At 33.9% G+C, this 25,580-nt stretch overlaps 1 protein-coding gene across 5 annotated transcripts in view; it reads left to right on the top strand.

Annotated features, from left to right (window-relative positions):
- LOC145263896 (hydroxyacylglutathione hydrolase, mitochondrial-like) overlaps nt 1–14,710 on the top strand; it is a 257,028-nt gene extending 242,318 nt beyond the window's left edge. For all 5 annotated transcript variants that reach the window (XM_080120976.1, XM_080120979.1, XM_080120975.1 and 2 more), the window contains exons 7-9: nt 5,846–5,947; nt 11,356–11,435; nt 13,735–14,710. In XM_080120976.1, coding sequence (XP_079977102.1) covers nt 5,846–5,947; nt 11,356–11,435; nt 13,735–13,825 — 273 coding nt within the window. In that variant the 3' untranslated portion in view covers nt 13,826–14,710. The remainder of the gene's footprint in view (nt 1–5,845; nt 5,948–11,355; nt 11,436–13,734) is intronic.
- The last annotated feature ends 10,870 nt before the right edge of the window (nt 14,711–25,580 follow it).

Below are 25,580 nucleotides of genomic sequence, written 5' to 3'. Positions count from 1 at the left end.
TGTGTATGCAAATTAGACAATCTTGGACTGTGTATCAGTAAGCTGTTTCAAGAATAGGGTTTTTTTTTTTTCTTTTTTTTTTTTGGAGAATATAGTTGTGCATATGTGCTATGTTGAGACCTGACATATTTGAAGCTGAGAGAACTGTAATCTAATTAGGAAAAAAAGAAATTGACAGCACTTCCACAACATTTGTACGACTTCTTACATTCAGCATGATCCCTTTGCTGCCAAACACTTGACTCGTTCTTCTCTCCAATTTGTTCTTAACACAGCAAATTGGTTCATATACAAACTAATGCATTTATATTTTTAAACCGCAAGAACATAATGAAGCTAAGAAGTGGTGCCAATTACAACATCAGTAAAAAGGGGTTCTGTCAATTTCTATCATTTTTTTTAAAGAAATTTCAGCAGCTGAACCTTACAAGGTAGATAATCTTCATGTTTTTATAATCAGCAGAAGAGTTGATTATGTTTCTGAATTTTTGAGATAACGATTGATTGTTCTGATTTGAATTTTTTGGATAATATATGTAGTAGCAAGTAGGTATTAGTAAATAGTATTTAAAATATATATGTCATAATAAATAGTGATATATATATGTATGTAGTAAGATTGTACATCTCGAAAACAAAATAGGTTTAAGACTCCTAAAATTCATACTAGAATTGTCCACAAAGACCTGTGACATAGTGGATAAAGTACTTGTTATACTCTTCTGTAGGTTGAAATTTCAATATTCAATGAGAGCAACACTCAAAATGGCTGACAGAAAAAGAGCGTGCTACCCCCAAAGATTAAATAAAGTGTTCTGTTCAAAATTCTGTGCACATTCTCGAGTTTGACAGAAAGATTCCAGAGTTTGACAAGATACACTTGAAGACGGTCAGAGGCTATATCAACTAGTTGAATTTACAACAGCTATGTTTTTTTTTTTTTTTTTTTTTTTTTTTTTTACAAAGGCATCACCACATTATCAAGGCCCAGAGGCCACTCAAGGATAAGGGTTAAAGAGTGTACAGTAGAAATTGGTCAATATAGTAATCATTAGTAATGAAAATTTGGTAAATTTAATAACTTATATGGAACGGCTCATCAAGAACTTATTTACTTTAGACTTGAACACAACCATATTGTAGTCAGCCGGAAAGCAGGAAAACGGAAGACAATTCCACAGGCGTGCAGTTCTAAGAAAGAAGCTTTGTTCATGGAATCTACGTTTAGGTTTAGGCACAGATAAAGAGTGGGGGAAATTATTGATAGTGTTTACAGCTAGACGAGTGTTTCTTGTGAAAGTTTGGCGAGGGGGGACCATAGATTGAAGCTCAGTTGAACACTTTCCATGAAAATAACGATACATCAGAGACAAACTCGCAACATCTCTTCTGTGAGATAGAGGTTGCAAGGAGGAGAAAAGGACATCTCCTACGAGGCTACGAAGTCTATTTTGAACTCTATCAAGGCAGGACAAGTCCTTTCTAGCAGCTCCTGCCCAGATGTGGCAACAGTATTCCATCCTTGGACGTACCTGGCTCTTATATAGGTAGAGAATAGCATCAGCAGTGAGATATCTACTGGATCGATAGAAAGATCCCACCATTTTTCCAGCGGCCTTGGCAACAGATTTGATATACATGTTCCATTTAAGATCAGGAGTAATGGTCAAGCCCAGAAGCTTGTCAAAACTTGAGGCCTCCTGAAGACGAGAGCCATTCATTTCAATTGATGACAAATGTGAATTAGAATGTGTGTAGTACAGTGTTACATGCAAGGGAATACTGGGCTTTCACTAATTCAGCCTTTTTGAATATGAAGAGAAATAACATGTCTATGGTTTAGTACGTTTTAGTGTCAGGATGATTAATCTAAATTGGAATCAGAAATTTTTGTGGTATTGGAATCGGTGTACAAAAAATTTGTGCCTAATTTACAAAGTCAAAAACGATTCCTTCAATTATCTTTTTTTATTTAATTTTATTTTTTTAAAATTCCACTGCTAGTAGTAATAATAATAACTTGATTTTAAACTTCTAGTAAAACTAAAATTTGTAGTTCACTCCTTCACAAGTGTGTTTCTACATTTGAGAAAATATATACATATTTAAGATCTGCTTTTACAGTGATTAGGACAGAATAACCATTTTATAGTTAAATATTTATGGATCTATAGAGAATCGGAAATTTAGTACAGAATTGATAATTGTATTGGAATCAGTAAAAATGTTGTAATCATCCTATATCACTGGAAAATAATGACACCTGACAAAGAACTTGAGATCAATATTAAATATGAAATGAACAATATTTGCATGTTAGAAAAATTAGCTCAAAGCGTTCCAGCTTAAGTGTTGTAATGAATGTTTGTTATGCAGAATTAGCTAAATGAGAATTTCATGAAAACAACATGGAGTTTAAAATTACTGATTTTTATGAACAAAGTGTCATACGTTGCTTGAAGATAATGTGATTATTTTCTGGGGAAAAAAACAGTCATTAATCATGGGCATGAAAGTGTGCGTGTGTTCATTATATAAGAACAGTAATTCGAAATAAAATTTGTTTATGAAGAATTAAATTCTTGTTCGATGTAGTAATTTTCCATGGTGAGAAGTAAGGTTCATGAGCATGGCGCGCAAATTCAAGACTGGGAATTTTAACACCTCCCAGTTATTTTTAGATCCAGTCTTGGCGAAGACGAGAGAAAAACTGGAACAAACTAACTGCTTTGATTTTTGCGGGCAAATGTTATATACAGATGTTCTTGAACATTCCAGCCTTTTTGCTGTATTACCACGCGTGGAACACAATGTAGTTCCTTTATTCCATGTGTGCAGATGGTCAAATCGCAACATTGTGTTCTTATGTGTTCTGATACACGTGGGTGTTGAAATGGTGAATGCTATGAAAATGTCTCTGCCAAAGATTTGTTCCGGCAATATGTAGAGTATTAAAATAGACCATTTCTTGAAGAATAAACCTAAATGCATGCTAGTCATTTTAATTTTATATTTAAATTGATTTTAAATATGATTTTTTTATATTTAAAGAAATATAGTATTAATAGTAAATAAGATATTCAGAAAATTTTTATAATAGTCAAATCTTTGAAAGCAATTTTAATATCCAAAAATACTTTAATTACAATATATATAATGTATTAATATATAGTATAAATGGATGCTCTAACTATCCTATAAAGTCAAGTAAATCTTTCAAAGTAAATTCACTTAAATATATGTGTGTATAAAAATTCGAATGTCTGTTAAATATTACATCTTAATGTATATTGACAACACTAATATCCTAGTTTGCAATGTACTGTGAAAATAAATACAATCAGTTTCATCTATTATGTAATCACCAATTTAAGTAATTCTCATAACCAACCCCCCCCCCCCCCACACACACACACACATATATCTATACTCCTATAAATTTGGGTATTTTTGTGTATTGATATTCATATTAAAAACCCTTTTTTTTTATTTATTTAAAAAGAAAATACACCTTTATTATGTATGGGTCATGGAATTGCATTCATCTGCAAAAGATCTACCTAATTTGCATATTCTTTTAAACATTCATTTTATTTAATTCCCTATTAGTTTATTTCAGTTTTCTTATGTGATGATCATCTTTAATTAACTATCACATGTAATTATATTCATGCAGATATTCTACATGATTTATACTTGTGTAATATTTGCATAAAAGGGTTATAGTAAACACAAACCTCTTTCTATATATATTTATGCATGCATATATATATTTGTTTAAAACAATTTTGCCTACCGAACTCCTATTAGTTTTTGGTCTGCAGACATGAAACTTCATAGGGTATTCAAACCCATGCAAAACTTTATATTTGAGTTTTAGCTGAGAAAATCGGTGCAAAAGTGAAAATTGAAAAAATGGAATTTGCCAGGAGAAGGGCGAATGACAGCATTACAAATATGCATGCGTAACGTAATAGCTATAGGGTCATGTTTTAATTTTTAGCCTTGCAACAAATGTCTTCATAGCTCAGGCATTAACTTTGAATGAAAAAGTAAATCATAAGCTAAACATTTTGGTTTTGATTCTCGGTGGTGGCGCACGATTCACATTTTTGTTTTTTAACTTTTTAAATATTTACTATATATTGGGTCCAATATAATAATAAATATGAAATTAGCATTAATCAGAATATCATATTTAAGCATATTTTACGACCAGGTAATGCTGGGCAGCCTTCTAGTATGTATATGTGTGTGTGTGCGCGTATATATATATATATATATATATAATCGAATGTCTATCTAATTCTTATGTTTCACCTTTCACGCGCACACACACACACACACATATATAAGTGAATACTTTAACCATCATATAAATTCAAATAAATCTTTGAAAGTAATTTTAGTATAAAAAAAATGTATTTACAAAAAATTTGGAGTAATAAATTAAAGAAAAAAAAAACGTTAGAATTGTATGAATGTGTGCAACCACATGTTCGCCTGCTTGACAATCGCTGACCCTAATGCTGTTTTCATAGTCTTCTCTTTCATCTTTTCTGGCCGTGTCATTGTCTCTCACATTTGTGCCTGCCGAGAGGTGTGCAGTGGCTCACAAGTATAAAAACAAAACACTAGAAACACAAAATCGCACATCTATATATATAAAAGGCAAAGTGGTGCGCGCGTTTTTGTATGTCCGCGAAAGGCTTTTGGAGTGGGGGTGGGGGGTTCTCGAGAGGGTTACTATTTTGGAGAACTTTTTATATACTCTCTAGATTATAATATGTACGATTTGCGAACAGATGTCATCTACATTTATTTTGATCGACTTTTATAAAATTGCCTCTATTCTGTCCTTTCACGTGTTTGTTTGTCTTTTCCATATAAAAGCAAAACTAATCGGAGTGAAATAGGTGTCGACTGACTTCCCAGCCGGAACCTCCAGAAAGGCAATTAGCTTCGATCAGTGTTGGAAAATCTCTTCATATCAGACAATTGCTATTCATTTGGAGAGCTCCCCCTTCTTGAGGGGAGCTGGTTTTCCCCAACATCGTGGGGAAGCAGAAACTGGTCTGCAGCCAACCTTCATTTCTGCACCTGCATGATTTTTAACTTATTCACTTCAAGTCAACTGTTTGATTGACATCGATAAATTTGAACACTTTTCACTTCCTCTCGCGTCTTAGCTTAGCGGTAAGATCTCAGCTTTTCTTTCACTTTCTTCTTTTCCGCCTTTGTATCGCGAGTTTGAGCTTGCCTACTACCACTTTTTTTTTTCTAAACAGACACCCTCACTAGTTTTAATTAGTTGGATTCTGGGTGCGTGTGTGACATCATCACGGAAAACAACCCTCTCAACGCTAAGTCCATATTTTAATTTTTCTGTTGAAGTTATGTTCGTCAGTCGGTTGATCAATTCATTTCCTTGGCCTCTTAAAGCTCTCTTGATCTGGTCCAAACCACAATCTGCTTTCAACTGTGTCCAACTCACAACTTCTCGACCCAATAGTAGCAAACCTAAAACTGTTCCTAACTGTTGTAAAACTCATTGATGCATCCCTAAAACTTTCCATAAACTAACTCTAAACATATTGACCTCCATTGTTCAGTTCTTTGTCCCAGTCATTTGCCATACCTTGATTAACAATTTGATTTTAGTTCCCTTTGTGTGCATGTTGATGAACAACTTCCTTCAGCTTTGTTCTGCTGATAAACTTATTTCCTTTTTTTTTTTTTTTTTAAATTCTTAACACTATTGGGGAGAGGGAGGGCATTGATAGTATCACAAATGTCTGTAAAATAAAAATGTCCATCTTATTCCTTCTTTTTTTCACTTTTATAGCGAGTTTTCTGTGGTCACGAGTATACGGTGAATAACTTGAAATTTGCAGCCCACGTGGAACCCGACAACAAGGCAATAAAAGACAAGATGGCTTGGGCAAAGGTAATGATTTATTTTTTTTATTTTTTTAACTACCTCTACCAACCCAGCATTGCCCAGGATCCATTATGTCCAATTTGGTGCTACCAGATAAGGACATTTGAAAATATCAGCTTCCTAACTTAGATGTATCAAATATTGATGTTATTGTTTTTCTCTTTTTTTTTTTTTTTTTTTTTTTTTTTTTGCAAAACTCAATTATGTTCTGCAACGCGAAAAACAAAAACAACAGTTTCTCTCTACAAAACAACCAAACTAAACACTATGAATAAATATTTAAAGATACAAAGAACTTGAAGTATAAAAACCTTTGCATAAATGATTGACCCGAAAAGGGTTGATAAGCCGTAAAATGAAACAAAGCAACCAAACCGAAACATTATGTTCAAATTTGTTTTGAAAATATTTTTATATTCTATAATCATACTGCTTTAGTTAGATTACGTTTCTGTTGTAATGGAATAACTTTAACCCATTTCTCCTATGCAGACTTTTCGATAGATGATAATATATCCAGTGCAACCCAATGATTTGCTGGTGAGTGTAACTTGGTTTGTCCATGCTGTGGAAACGTTTCTGTGATGGCTATTATGTCCTGGCATAGCAACCGGTGTTTAAACACTATGAAATGATAGATGTATCCTCTGTAGATTAAAGGATTTTTTTTATTATTATTACAAAGGAATCCCCCCCCCACTTATCAAGGCCCAGAAGCTACTCTAGGATAAGAATTAATGAGCGTACAGTGATCAAAGGGAATATGTAGTAATTAGTAGTGGAAATTTGGTAAATTGGATTACTTAAGGGGATGGCTCATCAAGAATTTGTTCAATTGGTCTTGAAGACAACTATATTATAGTCAGTTGGAAAGCAGGAAAACGGAACAGAGTTCCACAGGTGTGCAGTTCTAAGAAATAAGCTTTGTTCATTGAATCTACATTTAGGTTTAAGTACAGATAAAGGGTGGGGGAAATTATTGATAGTGGTTTCAGCTAGATGAGTGTTTTTTGTGAGAGTCAGAACAAAGGGGGGGCCATAGATTGAATCTCAGACGAGCACTTGCCATGAAAATAACGATAAAGCAGAGACAAGCTCGCAACGTCTCTTCTATGGGAAAGAGGTTGCAAGGAAAAGAAAAGGGCATCCCCCATCCCTGGACATACTTGGCTCTTATACTGCATCATCAGTGAGATATCTACTGGAGCAGTAAAACAATCTCACCATTTTTCCAGCAGTCTTGTCAACGGATTTGATATACATATTTCATCTCAAATCAGGAGTAAAGGTCAGACTTAGAAGCTTGTCAAAACATGGAGCCCTCTCGAAAGGCATTGATGCCAGATGGGGATCAGAATGTTGATGATGGAAAGATAGAAGTTCAGTTTTAGATGCATTAAAATTAACCAGCCACCTCTTTCCCCATTGCACCATTATCAAGATCAGAGAAAAGAGAATAAGAAAAAACTTGCTCGTTTCCAGCCTCTGAAGTGTTGCCATAGATGGTAGTGTCATCAGCATAAATGTCTACAAAAGATCTTAGGGTGTGATTTGGGAGACCATTTATCAGGAATAAGATCAGGAATAGAGTTGGGCTCAGGATGGATCCCGGAGGGAGTCCAGCGTTAATACTGTGAACTTCTGATTTCTGCCCATCAACCACTACTCTTATGAACAGAGAGAAATGATTTAATAATTGAAAAGACGTTTTGCTATACCGTACCTCGAGATTTTGTGGAGTAGACCTTTATGCCACACTCTATCAAAAGCCTTTAATATGTCTAGGGCAATTGCCTTAGAAAGGAAGCCTCCATTGAGAGATTCACTAATCCTATGAGATAAAATGGTTAGCACATCAGCTGTAGATCTAGTAGAACCAAAACCATATTGCATGTGACTGAGGAGGTTATTTTTGCTGAGGTGGTTGACTACTTCTCTATTTAACACAGATTCCAGTAACTTACTCATGACGCACAGGATATTTAAAATACGGGACTTACTAATGGGGTTTTCCAGGATGTTGAGCAGCAATTCTCCTTAGACAACAAAAGCAGCTTCGTAAGTATGGGAGCTAGTTTTGGTTGAAGTTTTTTTAGCACTATGATAGGAATGCCATCAAGGCCAGTTGCTTTACTGGAATCAAGATTTTTGATTAGCATGGCAACATCACACACAGATATTTGCATGTCTCATAGCGTGTTTTCAGACACAGGAGGAAATACAGGGAGTTGGCAGCCCTGATCGCACAGGGTAGAATTAGCTGCAAAGTTTTTGGCTTTATCCTATGCTGACAAGATTACCTCAGGTTCATTGATGATGATTGGGATATAACACACACTTCTATTCAGGACCTTGTTTGTTATTTGCCAAAATTGATGGGAACCAAACCGCTGCTCAGCTACTTTGGACTTGGCAGACTGAGCATGCAACTCTCTCATGTTATTTATTACTCTTTTACAGTGGTTGCTGGCAGTCTTGAAGACAGTAGTCTCAGTACATCTATTGTGTTGGAATCAATAGAAATAATGATTTCTGTGCGCACGACTGGCTGTTAGATTTTTGCTGAAAATTGTTTGAGGGTATGAAGCGGTATATTAACGATTCTGTCAGCTCTGATACTATGGATGGCATGTTCTTTTTAATCATGGAACGTTGAGGTAGATATGATATAAATGTACAAAAGCTATCCCAATCAACCATAAAGTATATACTGTGCAATGGAGAGGTATGTCGGAGGACTTATTACATTTTTTTTTATCTTAATCGAGATAACCGAGTGGTTGGAAGATCCCAGTGGAGACAAAACGGAAGATGAATAAAGCTCATGGCAAGTTGTGAGAAAAAGGTCTAGGAGACTTGCATACTGACTATCAGTGTCAGGCACATGGATGTGTTTGTGAACAATCTGATTTAGGTCATAAGCAATGGAGAAATCATGACGGAACCTCCCCCTCATCATTTGACTTGTTTGAGTGGGCTAATCATTCCACATTGTGAACATTGAAGTTTCCACACATTGGAATGTTAGCCAAAGGATGAGCAGACAGGATGTGGTCAATTTTCTCAGATATGCTTTTAAAGATAGTAACACCACTGTTATGGGGGCAATAGAGGGCAAATATAAATGCAGTGGTGTGAGCAAGTGCAATCTGAAAGCACATATAGGGCAATTTAGATTTTTCTAGAGATGTCTGGAGGCGTCTCTACCACATGGAAAGCCATCTCTAATGTAGGCACATATTCCATGCCCATGTCAATCTTGGGAGTCAGATTTGGATTTTAAATTAGAATATCCTTTAATTACAAACTCATCTAGGGAAATAGTTAGCCCAATGCCAATTTCGCTTAGAAAGAATAGGTCTGGTTTGGTCTGCTATAATTGTATTTCAACATCTTGAAGGTTGGAACATAGATCCCTGATGTTAGAGAAGGAGACATCGTAGTGGGGGTCTATATTAGAAGTTGGAGTTCTGGGTTTAATCGTGCTTCTTTCTGGAGACTTTTCATGATTGAGTTTTAGGATTTGTGGAATAGGTTGACAGACTTGGTTAAAGCAGGCAGAGATGGAAAGTAAGGAAGAAAAAGAAGTGAAGAAATATTTTTTTTGTAGACCATAAGATGAAGCCGTAACAATTACCCACTAATATGGCATCGAGAAGCCCCACCAAAAGCTACTGCATTGTCTAGAATTCATTCACCAAATCACAATATAGCAGCCCCAATACTTTGCACTTGCTAATAGGACAGCCTCCTTAATGGTTAGTCCATGATGAAAACCGGTTTTCTTTTTTGTTGCAGACCATCTACTAGTTGGCCAGTTATGTATAAATCTCAAGCACGATAGGAGCTTTCTGTCATGTCTAAATATGATACAATCTCAAACGAGCAAGATCGGATATGCGCCGCTATATAATTCATGCTCTCTACTGATCCAACTTATGACAACAGGGCCATTGCCACAAATAATAGGGATATACCCAGGGTGATGTAAACAAAGTTTCTGACCATGGTTATGGTTTTTGGTATGGTTTCAAGAGAGGGCCACATCATGCCACCTAACATCTTCAAAGTCAGCTTGAAAGTCAACACCGAAGTGTACCTATATGTGGCACTTGTGGAAAAGGCATGCTCCCAGTTCTAGACCCGTATCAAGACATTGAATAGATGTCAGCTCTACTACATAATCATGTTACCTGAATTTAATTTTTCAATAAGAGTTTTAAAATAAAGCTGTAGTGTTGTTTCTTTAGAGCTACAACTTTATTTATACAAACAATTGTGATAGACTTTAACAGGATGAAATTACAGGTTAAAAGAGAGAAACTAAAGTATAAAATGCTGTTTTATTCAAAATAAGTAGATTTAGAAAAAAAAAGATCCAATTTACAGGTGTGAAAAAGATAAATTTGATTTTTCTGCATAAAATAATTAACATTTTGTATACCATTTTTTTCACATCTAAATGCAAGTGAGCAAAATACCCCAATTTTTCACATACAAATAAATTTTACAATTTGTGAAGTAAAATATAATGAATAATTGACTTCTTACTTTTTCACATAAAATATAACTGAACAATTGATGTATTTTACACCACTTTTTTACATAAAAATTTGTAAAAAGACTAAAAATTGAAAAATTGTGCTCATTCAAAATGAGAGTATATTTCCTGATGTTAATTAAAAGTATATGAAATGAACTTCTCTATATTAGAACAACTTTGTTAATATGTAAATAAAGAGAAATGAGAAGGTGTTAATAAAGGAATAGGTTCATGAGTATGCACAAAACAAAAAGTTAGAAAGTTCATACAGTGTTAAATAAATGTCCCATTAGTAGGGAACAGAAAACAATTCATATATGAAGGATGGAATGAATGTCCTGTTTGTAAAGAAGAGAAAAGAGTTCATATATGAAAATGTTTGCGTATAGTATACAGGTGTTGCATTAGGATCGCGTGTGTGTGGTAGCTGCATATAGAATTCTTTGATCTTCTTCTAAAAATTAAACCCAAGGCTTGGAAGGTTTGTGTTTCATCCCAATATAAAAGTTTGAAGGTGAAAGAAACACTGATGAATGAATCTGATCACTATGGTTTTGTGGCTAGAAAAAGTGGAAGTCTAGTTGGCAGTGCCTTTTATTGTAGTGTTCTCAGCTCACTTAAAAGTTAGACTCTGATTGGTCAAGCCAAAAAGAAAGTTAAATGCTTCCACTAATCAGTACAAACTTAGAAATTAAGTAAAGATTCAAAATTATAAACTGTAAGCTATCGCTCCTGCTGTCATCTGTAATTCCTACTGCTGCTTGAGGCATGGTTGTTATAATAGTGTTTGTTTTTGTATTTTTTAGTACTAATTTATTTAATTTTTGTTAATTCATTGAATTATTTTCATTTTTTTTGTTTTTCTTTTCAGAACCAAAGAGCCCAAAAACAACCAACCATTCCTTCAACAATCGGGGAAGAGCTTCAATTCAACCCTTTCATGAGAGTCAGGTAATTATTTATCAAAAGATATAAGTTATCTGATGATTGGTGAAAATCTGATTTCTTCTTTTTTAACATAAAAAAATCTGATTTCTGCTACCAACAGTTTTCTGTTTTCTTTTGAATTGAAAAATATAATCTTGTAAGGATGGTGTGTGAGTTGGAAACTAATGTAAGGTCACGCCGAAAAATCATCCAAACACCCCACCGCGACCCCAAACGAAGCAGCGTGCAGGAAAAAGAAGAGAGAAAAAAAAAACATTTTTGGTGCGGGTGACGTGGGAGACAATAGAAAAGGCAGTTTTTAGAAAGAAGAAATGGCGCTGATCACATCGTTGAACGAACGTTAATAATAAAAATGCGATTTACGCTGCGAAATGAGACGGCCTCTCATTATAACATCAGAATATTGAATTTGCCGGACACCCAATCATCGGTTGAATGCACGTCATCGCAGTTAAGTACTATTCAATACCCCCCTCCCATCTCACAAATGTATGTGTTGAACTGAACTGTTTTATCTTTATTTTGAAAGATTTCTACTGTCTCAAATAACCCAACCATTTTCCATACAAAAAAAGAAAAAAGGCCGTGCTCATTTGAACAGTTTTCTTTAGTGTTGCCCCTCCCCCTCTTTTGACCCGTTGGACACTGTCTGCAGGTTTTCTCATTATTATTTTTCTTTTAATATTTTGTCTTGATTTTTTAATTTTTAATGCACAATAAATGACATGTGTATAATGTATATACATCGGTGTTGTTCCGTTATTCATTGCCTGGTATTTCGTCAACCGTGAGTCTTATAAGAAAATTTCATGACGGAAGTATTGTCTAGAACTTGAGTGAGTGCTACTGGGTTGTAACAATTTTACAGCCGGCACGTACACCATTTTTATTTTACGATACATTTCAGGGATAAATTCCCCTTTTGGTATTTTTCAACCGGGACGTATTGTCATAATATATATATATATATATATATATATATATATATATATACACATACATAATCACCTTTATATTACACTATACATGAAATAGTAATATATGTAAAGGAATAAAATGTTTTTTATTTATCATTCTTCTTTTACCATGAAAACTGGTTACTCTTATTTAAATAATACAACATTATATTTTGAAATATTGTACATATAGTACTGAGAAAACCCCATATACAGTTATTTGAATGTCTAACTTGCATAACTACAGTGTGGAATGATAAAGTTGTCGCCTTAAAGAAAACAACACTGCAGCTTTATTTTAAAACTAATTGAAAAAATCATTTTAAGTAACTTGGTTATGTAATGGAACTGACATCTATTCAATGTAGCCGCCTTCAGCTTCAATCACTGCCTCGATATGGGTCTGGAACTTTAAACATGTCTTTTCTACAAGCACTGGCGAATACTCGGCGAATGGCGATGATCAGGCTGGCTTTGGTGTTGTGGGTGGTCATGTTGGTGATGTTCTTAACATATGACAATGCCACACTCAGGATCTGCCAGCGTCCACCTGATTGCACCAGCAGATCATCACACTCTTCAGCACATCCAGGTACACTTTGGCGTTGATTTTCAAGCCGACTTTTAAGATTTGAGGTGGCATGATGTGGTCCTCACTTGAAACCACACCAGAGACCATAACTATGACTGGAAACTTTGTTTTCATCTTACTCAGCACGTCCCTTTTATTCGTGGTAATCCAGTAATGCATTTTGATGGTGCTGGTCATGGTCCTGTTGTCATAACTTTGATTGGTAGAGAGCATGAGTTGTACAGCGGTGCATCTCCGATCTCGCTCGTTAAACATTATGTCACTTTCAAACATGATAGAAGGCTCCTATCGCTCTTAGGATTTATACATAACTAGCTTAGTGGATGGTCTGCAACAAAGAAAGGAAACTGTCTTTTATCAAATGGAAATGGAATCATGGCATCTTTTCTTTGGCGCCAATTTTATCATTACACCCTCTATTGTTTAATCAGTCTATAATAAGTTAATGTTTGATGTTGTTCATGTGTAATTTTATTGTCTTATTTTTTCATTTATCTGCAATATTTTTTTCAATTGTAACAGTAATCAATTACTTTAATAAAAAGGTAAGCTTATGTAAGCCCTTTTTAAAATATGCTCGTTAATTATCAAGGGAAATAATTTGAATAAAACTAATACATCCTAGTTTTGCTTTGAGAGAAAAACAAATTTTATAAATATTTTTTTAAAACACACACATACACACACATATATATATATATATATAAAATGTTATTATTTATTTTTAATTTGATCTTTTTCTTTTAAATTCTAGGGAGGATCCAGTCAAGCAACATTCTGGTTCATCAGATCCAATTGAAGTAATGAAGTTTATCCGAGCAGAAAAAGATACTTTCAAGTCTTGATCATTATAACAAACAATTACAGTGTAATATTGTGTGCAAAATTTTACAGCATTTGATTCCGTTTTTAGGAGGTGGGGTAGAATCAATTACAGGTTTTGATAATTGACTGAAAGTTTTCTGCTTGGCAGCACATGATTTGTCTATGTATGCTTAGAGGTGAATCTGTATTATTTGGATCCTTTGGCCTACTTCTCTCGTTTCCTGTGCAATTTTCACAATGTTTTGGTCAATGAAACCTCTGAACTTCTTCAGATATATTTTGTTGAACTCTTGAATCTTGTCCACAAGTACCTATGGCGTAAGGGATAAAGTACTTTGTAAAATTCAGTTGTAAATTTACAGTATCCTCTAGGTTTAAGGTTTAATTCTCAGTGCGAGCACTCAAAAATATAATTGCAGCTTACTTAAAAATTATACCCAGTCATGGTTGATGGAATGTGAGCATGTTACGTAGGTGAATTAAAAAGTTTTGTTCAAAATTCTGTGCAGCTTCCTGAGTTCAACAGAAAAATTCCAGAGTTCGACAAGATACACCTGAGAAAGGTCAGAGTTTACATTAACCAAAACATTGTGTAAATAACATTTAAGATAAGAACAGTAGTCCGAATAACTCAAGTAATACAAATAATCAATCCTCATTTCAAAACTCGGAAACATAATATTAGAGGAGAATCCTCAAATGAATCAGGGATAATGTTATCAATCATACACACAGTAGATTTAAAGGAGAATCAACAATTTTTTTTTATATTGGGTAAAAAAAAAGGTGTTTATTATATGAAAAGATTCAATTCAATACATATGATTTGTCTTTAAAATGTATAGCAGCTTAAATGATGTGAACATTTAATTTTTATGAATAAATGTTTGTATTCTTAAATAAAAGTTACGTTTTAGCGTCTAATTTTTAAGAGTGATGTAAAACAATTATAGGTTCATTGGACCATTCACAACTGAAAATGTCTGATTTTTTTTAAGAACTTGTGTGTATGCATTTATTATTTATCATATATTTCTCTTTGTCCATTTCACTTTTTTTCTTGAAAACTACTGAGCCAATCTGACTGAAATTTTGTATGAACCATTGTTATGATAAGGTGCAGCAAACTAAGTATTACAGTATCCGTTTGATACAAAGTTAGATATTAATAGAGATTAGTATTTAATGCAAAAATGAGTACTAATTTAACCATATTGAACAATTAATTTTGCATAAAGCATTCATTCTAAAAAAGTCTAGTTATTATGTATAACATATCATGAGAAATGTAAAGCAATCAAAATGATTTTGATCATAAGAAATGTGAAAAGTGATAGGTTGTTTGGACCATTCAAAACTGAAAAGCTATGATTTTTAAATAAATAATTCTAGATGTTAATAATCAAGTTGGAGCTGCAGGATTCCCTTTTGTACACCTTCAGTGTTCCTTATAGGAGCATAAGGAGATTTCAATATCAGCAAAGAGGTGTATCTTCAATCTGTTGTCCAATTAATCCTCTTCCATAGTTGCAGGTCCTGGATATGACCTTAAACTATATCTGATGGTAAGGCCCCAACTTGCAGGCTTTGGGGAGTGTGGAGCCACCTTTTAATTGCCATTGCTCCCAGGTCCACTCTAACCCGGAGTGGTAGTACCTGTTAGGGTCCAAACTATAGGTTGAATAGAAACTGACTTGAAAAAAACAAATATTCTATTAAAAAAAATTTCTTCAATATCATTGGATTCGGCATTAAATAACCTGAAAAGTGTTGATATTCCATAAAACAAAAACAACCAACCAATCTATAGTTGCAAGACATGTTGCAGAAGTGTTTTTGATGGTTTTGTCATGCAGTTCGTCATACACAAAGTTAATTTACAACGTAATCCTCCTTACCTCTTTACTTGGGTGGAGAAAACATGTTAGTGGATAGCTAAAGACCTGGACAATAACCATCAGTGAGGACTAATATCTCAGCTCTACAGATGTTTGTTTTTGTTTTTCTACTATTGTTATCTTCATTATGTTGTCAGCAGATATACTCTAACACTCAGAAATTCTTCTGTGGTTTAGTTCCCATTTACTTTCCTCCTCACAAGGGCATGTAACAGATTGAGCTCCTTTGATTAGCTATCAAGTACATTAAATAGTTTAGCTATACAGTTTGAATAGCTAAGTCAAATTTTAATTGTGAATGCTCTGACAAAGTGAAGCACTTGTGCCCCCTAGACATAAATAGCCCCGACAAACCTGACAAGCAGCTAAATCCCACACCTACACAGTAGAGATCCCTAGATGTAAGAGTTTTCTACTCCAGTAGTTTCTTCCCCAGAACTGCTAGACTTTGGAATTCCCTTCCGGATCCCTGCTTTCCCACCTGTACTGACATGCAGAAGTTCAAGTGTAATATGAACCAACATCTTGCTGCTCAACTCCCTACATAGTACCATCGTAGCTCATATCCCTGATAGTAGCCCCCTTACACTAAAGTGGCAATGTGCCTTGTTTGGGGTGAAAATGTAATTTAAAAAAAAAAAAAAAATTTTTAAAACAAATAATGAAAGGTTAAATAAAGACAAGTTAAATACTTGACAGATAATGGAAAATAAGCAATAAACAAAGGTGATGAGAGTTGAATTGGCAGTCAGTCTGGATTAGGAATTTATGATGACAAAATAGGTTAGGACAATAAACAATAAATTAACCTCAAATAAAAAAAAATGATATAATCAGGTTTTAAGAACAAAGAAATATTTTGATTATATAAGGTTAACAATCTAATCGAGGAGAAAGTTGGGTTTTAGTTACCGAGAGATTTGCTTGGCAATAAAACGTGGGAGCTAATAGGACACTACAGCCAAGATGTAAAAGTCTAGGAAAAACAACTTGGCAGTGCAACTCTAAGCGACATAAAACTGAAAAATAAAATTACACTTGAAATGTAATAACAGTTGTCGTGGTGTTACATACAGGGTATAGCATGAGGGTCTCCTCAGGAAAATCAGATCATACGATATCACTGGTAGAATACTTAACATAATTAAATCTTTCTTAGATAAGAGAAAAATCCAGGTTGTCCTCGACGGTCGTACATCTAAACAATATGATATAAATGTGGGAGTGTCTCAGGGGTCTATCCTTGGACCTCTATTGTTCCTAATATTCGTTAATGGCCTCCCCGACAAAATTGCCTCTGAAATGGGTATATATGCTGATGACACCACACTCTACACCAGGCATGACAGGAAAACAAATGAACATATATCTAAAGAAATGGCAAAAACACTAGAGGATGACCTCTAATCTGTAGTGGAATGGGGACAAAAATGGATGGTCACATTCAATGCAGCCAAGACTAAACTAGTTTCCTTCAATAATTACAAGAAACCTTCTTTGCCACCAATAGCAATGGCCAGTGACTCTTTATCTGAGAGTACATCTTTCAAACTGCTTGACCTAACATTCACAGGAAACATGAGTTGGAACAATTACATTGAAAGCGTTGCCAGGGCCGCTACGAAGAAGGTAGGCTCTCTCTACCGTGCTAGAAAAACTATTGATACCCGAAAGTATCCTGTACCTCTATGAGGCCACCATTCGCCTATGTATGGAGTATTGCTGTCACATTTGGACTGGTGCATCTGCTACTAGTCTCTCGCTCCTAGACAAAGTTCAAAAGAGAGTTGCCAATCTGATAGGCCCTGAACTGGCATCTAAGCTTCAGCCTCTGTCCCATCAACGAAATGTTGCATCCCTCTGCCTGTTCTACAAGTATTTTAAAGGTGAATGCTCTGGCGAACTGCAGACACTTGTGCCCCCACGACGTAGACACCTTCGACAAACCCGACAGACAGCTAAATCCCACCCCCCACACAGTAGAGATCCCTAGATGTAAAAGATCTTTCTACTCCAGTAGTTTCTTCCCCAGAACTGCTAGACTTTGGAATTCCCTTCCGGATCCCTGCTTTCCCACCTGTACTGACATGCAGAAGTTCAAGTGTAATATGAACCAACATCTTGCTGCCCAAATCCCAACATAGTATCCCAGTAGTTGTTGCCCCTGATAGTAGCCCCCTACACCAAAGTGGCAATGTGCCTTGTTTGGGGGTGAAAATGTAATTTAAAAAAAAAAAAAAAAAAAAAAAAAAGCCATCAAAGTTGGAAGTTGGAAAAACTTAATTGTAGCATTCAAGTCGAGCGTCAGAGTGTTCACTGCCAGCGAACAAAGGAATCCGTATGCAATGCAAGATATGTCTCTTGTCTGTGCGTTATGCATGCATAAAAGTATTAACTGAGGTTAGTAGACCATTTGATTATTCGTCCTGTTATTACACTCTCGTTTGGGTTAAACATGCACACACATTTATATATTATACATACATGAACAGGCACATATACACATAATGACAACAAAGAGATTACACATACATGATAAAAAAACTCATTGCTGGCTATATAAAATGTCATATATAATATACCTACATTTTTATATATACATAATTATAATGCCATGTAATTAGTTCATATTAACAACACAATTCGAACCTGGAGTCTAAAGAAGAAAAACAAAATTGGGGTTGCCCTACAGACACACACAACATGCAAAATGATGATTATAATTTGAAAAAAATGTCATATCTTAAACTGCATTTTGAAAAAAGAAGGGTTTAAATTGAATGGAAAAAAAGAACACGGCAACAATTTAATTGACAAAGAAAAGAGAAAAATGTAAGGAGTGTCATATGCGGCATTGAAATTATGGAAAAAAAAATTGTCAGTGAAAATAAATACATTTTGACAGTCATGGAGAGAATTATTGTTTTGAAAGGGAAAAGAATGTCACAAACACATGCAATGTGTACTTTTTTGTTATGATTTATGAAATGTCAAATTATGTGTTTTGAAAAATGGCAATTTTGTTTATCAGGCTGAACTTTTTAACTTTAGAAGAAAAAACAAACAAAACAAGAAGCAAGTGTCATATTTTGAAAAATGGCAATTTTGTTTTTTTCCCGATTTGTGACTGCATTTTTGGAAGTTTTTTTTTTTTTTTTTTTTTTTTTGGTCTCTTCATTAATGAACTTCAATAATGTTTTATGATGTATGCATAATGTTTTTCTTTGGACCTGACATGTAATTCGATTGTATATATATATATATATATATATATATTGGCTGGTTTGGTCTGGAGTGACAAATATATATTGGCTGGTTTGGTCTGGAGTGACAATGCCGAGGTTATAGTTTATTTATTATTATTATATAATTAATCTATGTTAAGGAAAAAAACAGTAATGAAGGTACATTAAATTTTTAAACTGGTGGTCAATGTGTAGAATTAATGTTTAAACGTTAAGAAGAGATTGATTTTACAATAGACAGCAAATAATTTTACTGTTTTGAAGGATTCATTAAAATCCTAGAGTTGCGTATATATTGGAAATTTTTTTATTGTCCATTGGATGGACCATCTCGTAAAGGAGCATGAAAACTTTATTTTGTCTGGGCAGTATGAGCCTCGAATGGCTGGTTGTGAGTATCGACCGGGGCAATTTATGCGAAATTTCCCCTACATCCAGGAAAGCAAACATTTTATAATGGCAAAAGGGCCATTATCTTGTGTATAAAGAAAGTGAACAGGGAATAAATAATAGAATGCCACAGTGACGTAAGGGGTCAAGAAAGGGTAAAATTAAGTAAGTCGAAATTGTGGTCCCAAACAGAAATTATACAGTTAATTGTCTACGCGCTGGAGGTAGCTTGACATTAACACTATGGATGATAGAACCATATTAAATCACATGTGGGATGACCCTAGTTTTGTATTCTGGAGTATTCTGGCAGGGACATTAGAAATGATCACTCACATCTGACGTAGCTTGAGTAGTTAAAGGTTTAGCTGTAATGGCGTCATTCTATCATTCTCAGAATAATGGGAAGGTTGAGAGGTTTCATAGAACTATGCATAATATTCTTGCAAAAAAAATTGCTAACAATGAACAATCATGGGACATTTACATCAATCGAATGTTGGTGGCTGTAAGGTTCCATGTGAGCGAGACCACAAATATTTCACCCTATTATTTGTTCTAGAACTGAGATGGTATTCTGCCATTGGATAACATATTCAGACCTCATGTGGTACAGTAGAACCCCGAGATATTTTAATATGTACTGTATAAAATTTTGCTTAGGCCCCGCCATACGGCAATTTCACCTTACGATCCCAGCCCTGGAACAGATTAATGCCATATCCCAGGATTCTACTGTATACTAAAATGATGAACATCATGAAATCGCCCGACAAGAAATGCATCAAACTTTTACTTTGGTTAGAAACAATATTAGGGAATTAAGAAAAAGGTTGATAGACGAGTCATTTAGTAAGATAAAAGACATAGTTTAAGATTGGTGATTTGGTATATTATAAAAACCACCAGAAGAGGGAGAAATTAAATATATGCTGGTGACCATATTATGTAGTAATCAAAAAGACTGGCCCTTAAGGAATGTGAAATCCCCACTAGAGAGGCCATTACAGAAACCATATTGGCTGCCCCAAGGGAATCCAGCGATTCAGACAGCGATTCAATAACAAGACATGCTAACTCCAATACAGAAGTATCAACATCAGTATGAGAATTCAGACAATGTGTCTAACATCTTGTTGATGAGCACCATATTGTGATACATAATATGATGTCAGGAGGAGTCGTTAAAAACATGTAATGCCACATAGTCATGTAAAATATACAACTACTAGACCATCGACTAATAAGGGTGATTTCTCAGAAAAGTGGTTATCTCAGACGGCATATATAGGGAATTACTTACTAAGAAAGTAGAAAAATAAAGTCCAGATAGTCCGAACGTCCATTGAGATGGAGGAAATTGGGACACCTTCAGGTCTTATAGATGGAGGTGGGTCAGCACAGATGTAATTATTGTTAGCATCGAGGCGTGGAAAGTAAACAATGAACAACTAAAAACTGTAGAGGACTTCCTGGTAGAGAGGTAAGACAAAGATATTAAAAACAATAAATAAGGGCTAGGAATCACAGCTGATACAACTTGTCCTCTTGTCAAGTTGCAATACCCATCATCCTAAAATGTTAAAAAAAAAAAAAGAAAGAAAATCTTGGTTTCTTTCTCCTTTTTGTTAGACAATGAATGACATGTGCATGATATAGTAGTAGCTTTTAATTTCAAACAATATCTGTTGAAATTGAGAATAAAATTATAAAATTATGAAGATCAAATTTGAGCAGAAGCATGCGTGGTAGTGTTTGAATGCCATTTACCATATGTCAGTTGTAAAAATGGAGGCATTGTTACCATCAACGATCAGAGGTTCATGCATTAGGGTATCTACTTGTATATGACACAGTTTAGGAAAGAAAAAATTTTATTGAACTGAATACTAAGCTTTTTCCTATTCTTTTTTTCCTTACTGTGTTCTTCTATATTTATTTATTTTTTTCTTTTCTACAATTAAAGAAAAAGACACTGGAACTGTTAATGAATGAACAACTTTGGCCAGTCATCCTCTCTTCATTCCGCCACCACCCAGACATTCACAATAAAGCTGATAAATATTTTGTAAATCAAGTGTCGTCATTTTTCATTTGAGTACAGCACAATATAACAGGCATACTTAAATTCAAGATCGGTTTTTAATGTAGAGAAATTCCAGCTTCTCAAAAAGGGTACTTTTAATTAAAACAAAAACAAAAATAAAATTTTCCTTACTGTGTTCTTCTATATTTATTTATTTTTTCTTTTCTACAATTAAAGAAAAAGACATTGGAACTGTTAATGAAGAACAGGAGATTGAATACACAACAAAAAGTGTTTTTTGTTTTCTACGTATTCTATATCAGGTGGTTGTGTAGTGGGCATCATCATCATATCATATGAATCCAAAGATTCTATTGTTGGCATTGGTTTCCTTGATATTTTTCTAGACAGAATACTTTCTAGAAAGGTTTCCAACATCCTAAAAAAAGTGATCATTATGAAATGAACTGGATTCAAACCTCGAGCACCTAAGTCATCAGTTCGTGTCATTAACCACTAGACCACCATCACCTCCCAGTGTGGTGGTGAATATGAGAGAAGAGGAGTCCAGCCAAAATGTTCATGAATTAACATTTTGGTAAATGTGTGAGCACAAACAATAATGGGAATAAATCATCCTGGTTATTGAACTTGGGCGATGCAATCAAATCAATTGTCAAAAAAGTTTGCAGCAAACTATTTGGATGAAATAGGAATTGTTTGTTTTGGTGGACACAATGAAACCGAAAATAAACAACAATAAAACAGAATTATATTTTCATGAATCAAAATCAATTTTCGAAAAGGTCGCAGCAACCTAATATAAAAAACAGAAAGACTGAACGAAATGGTAGTTGTTTTGGCTTGCAGCAAAGTGATTAAATTCCAAACACGCCATCAGCCCAACTTTGGCCAGTCATCCTCTCCTCATTCCGCCACCACCCAGACATTCACAATAAAGCTGATAAATATTTTGTAAATCAAGTGTCGTCATTTTTCATTTGAGTACAGCACAATATAACAGGCATACTTAAATTCAAGATCGGTTTTTAATGTAGAGAAATTCCAGCTTCTCAAAAAGGGCACTTTTAATTAGAACAAAAACAAAAATAAAATTGCTTCAGTCTAGAAAGATTTCTCCACTGACCAAGAACAGAAAAGATAAAATGTAGTATCAGAATAGACTAAGGAAGTGATGTTTTGTATATACTTAAACGAGGAGAATTAGCAGCAAAATTACACTCCTTCACTGCTGAGGTCCCCAAATGCTAGAAGGCTTACTACTCTAATAGCTTCTTCCCTCAAACAGCTGGACTTTCTCTTCCTGCTTTCCTGACTTTACTTATATACAGAAGTTTAAATGTAATGTAAACTAACATCTTATTAATCTTTCCTAGACAGGGTTGCAAATAGTAGCCCCTTACATCCAAGTAACGATGTGCCTTGTTAGGGGTGAACGTGAGTAAAAAAAATTTTAAAAACAGTCCTGCGTCATCATCAGCAAACATTTTGGAAGAATTCCTTCTATATTAAAAAACAAAAATTAAAATCTTTATGATGTATGTAAAAAAAAAAAAAAGAAAAGAAAAAAAAACATTCTTGAGGTGTACCTTTGTTGAACTTGGAAATCTTTCTGTTGAACTCGGGAATGGAACCCTTTATTTAATCCATGAAGTAGCATACTTTCATTCCATCAGTCATGATTGGGTAGAAGTCCTAAGTAATTTGAAATTGTATTTCAAATTACTTAGGACTTCTACCCAATCATAGCTGATGGAAAGAATATATATATATATATATATATATATATATATATATATATATATATATATATATATATAGATAGATAGATAGATGTTTGTTTTGGTTTTAGCGATATGTTTTTGAATGAATTCAATTATTTACGAAAGTGCATTTTTTACCTAAATGCGAGTTGGGAATAATTTTCCCTTTTAACCAATTTGGTACTCCCATATGAGGAGCGGTATATATATTATTTTTAAAATATAATTATCCACTGACACGTGTTTCGTCGTCTACGACTCATCAGAGTGGCTGAATCTAGCGAGATTCGAAATCGGGACCCCACGGTAACAAGCCTAAACCCCTTACCACTGACCCGTCTCGTACGACCGTCTGGATATATTGTGATTTACTTAGATGTTTGTTTTGGTTTTAGCGATATGTTTTTGAATGAATTCAATTATTTACGAAAGTGCATTTTTACCTAAATGCGAGTTGGGAATAATCTTCCCTTTTAACCAATTTGGTACCCCCAGATGGGGAGCAGTATATATATTATTTTTAAAATATAATTATCCACTGACACGTGTTTCGTCTTCTTCAGAATAAAATTATCCAACAATCAACTAGTATGGAAACTTGTGATTATAAGATTTGCAAAATATTACTGGCAGTAATATTCTATAAGTATTATCCCATCTAAATAAGAATTGCTCGATATACAAGATAGAGCAAATAAATCAAATTTTAGTGATTCAATGAATTAAAAAAAAATTTCTATGACGTGAAATGTTTGAGTTTTATATCAAAGATTTTTATTATTCTATGTAAGACAAAGAATACATTGGAAATATTTTAACTCTTTATCCTATAGGGTTTCGATGTCTACCATCTCTTCAAAGGAGAAATATTAGCAAATAGCTATAATGGTATACACCCTATTTGCTAAAGTCAGTGAGACATGGAAAATCATAATTAAAAATTGAATGAGTAAGGGAAGTTAAAGAAAAAGATATAAAAGCTTACATCCAAATTGCACGGTAAAATCTGAGGTGATTGTCCTTGAAAGCAGTGTCGTAAAATGATCCAAAATCCACATCACAAAGTAATGATCCGAGTTGGGCATATTCCTGGAGTAAATTTTCTTTTACCGTGCAATTTGGATGTAAGCTTTTATATCTTTTTCTTTAACTTCCCTTACTCTATGACTTTTAATTACTCATTCAATTTTTAGTCATTATTTTCCATGTCTCACTGACTTTAGCAAATAGGGTGTATACCATTATAGCTATTTGCTAATATTTTTCCTCTGAAGAGATGGTAGACATCGAAACCCTATAGAATAAGGAGTTAAAATATTTACCCTGTATTCTTTGTCTTACATAGAATAATAAAAATCTTTGATATGAAACTCAAACATTTCACGTCATAAAATTTTTTAAAATTCATTGAATCACCAAAATTTTGTTTATTTTCTTTATGGATTATAATTCCAAAATAAACTATTAAAGTTGTTTTAAAAGTAATAGAAATTTTTTTTTTTTAAAAACAGTAATGAATTTTACGAACTCAATATTTTTCAATTTTTAAACTTTAAAAATCTATCAAAATTTTTCTATTGATTCTATTTTTACGATATTTTCAGGGTCAATGTGAAATTTTATGCTCTTTCCAATAAACCGAATATAATATTTTAGACAAACGTTTTTTTTTTTTTATTCCCGACCCCCCCCCCTCCATTTTCAAGTGTTTATTAAAAAGTAAATAATTAATTTACTCACCAAAGTTTTATATATCACAAATTGAAGAGAAAAGGTCAATGAAAGGTCAATAAATAATATATTCAAATTTAAAACAAAAAAAAAAGTAGTGTTTTTTAGACATTTACCTGTAAAGTTCGAAGTTTAAAACCCTTTTTTTTTAACCACGTTGTTTGTTTTTTCTTTTGTTTTTGTTTTTTTTAATGAAACCTTGGTCCTTGCTCCTTTAATTGAAAAGAAAAATTAGGGCTTGAATTACATTTTTCGAGTAGTTATAAGCTTGAAAAGACAGGGGGTCGAATAATTCACGCCTCCCATTTTGAAATGTCTATTAAAAAGTAAATAATTAATTTACTCACCAAAGTGTTATATATCACAAATTGAAGAGAAAAGTTCAATAAATAATATATTCAAATTTAAAACAAAAAAAAGTAGTGTTTTTTAGAAATTTACCTGTAAAGTCCGAAGTTTAAAACCTTTTTTTTTTTTTAAAAAACCCACGTTGTTTGTTTTTTTGTTCTTTTTTTTTTTTAATGAAACCTTGGTCCTTGCTCCTTTAATTGAAAAAAAAAAAAAAATTAGGGCTTGAATTACATTTTTCGAGTAGTTATAAGCTTGGAAAGACGGTGTGGAATTATTCACTATTTTTCACGAAATTTCTGACACACCTATGTATGCACATATTTATCTTTATCTTCCTCTTCTTTGTTCAT

Source organism: Euprymna scolopes, chromosome 39, assembly GCF_053919585.1.
Source record: "Euprymna scolopes isolate OS-2025 chromosome 39, ASM5391958v1, whole genome shotgun sequence".
In the NCBI taxonomy this organism is placed as follows: domain Eukaryota; kingdom Metazoa; phylum Mollusca; class Cephalopoda; order Sepiida; family Sepiolidae; genus Euprymna; species Euprymna scolopes.
Note: the sequence above shows the minus strand (reverse complement) of the source record. Positions and strands in the feature narration are given on the sequence as shown.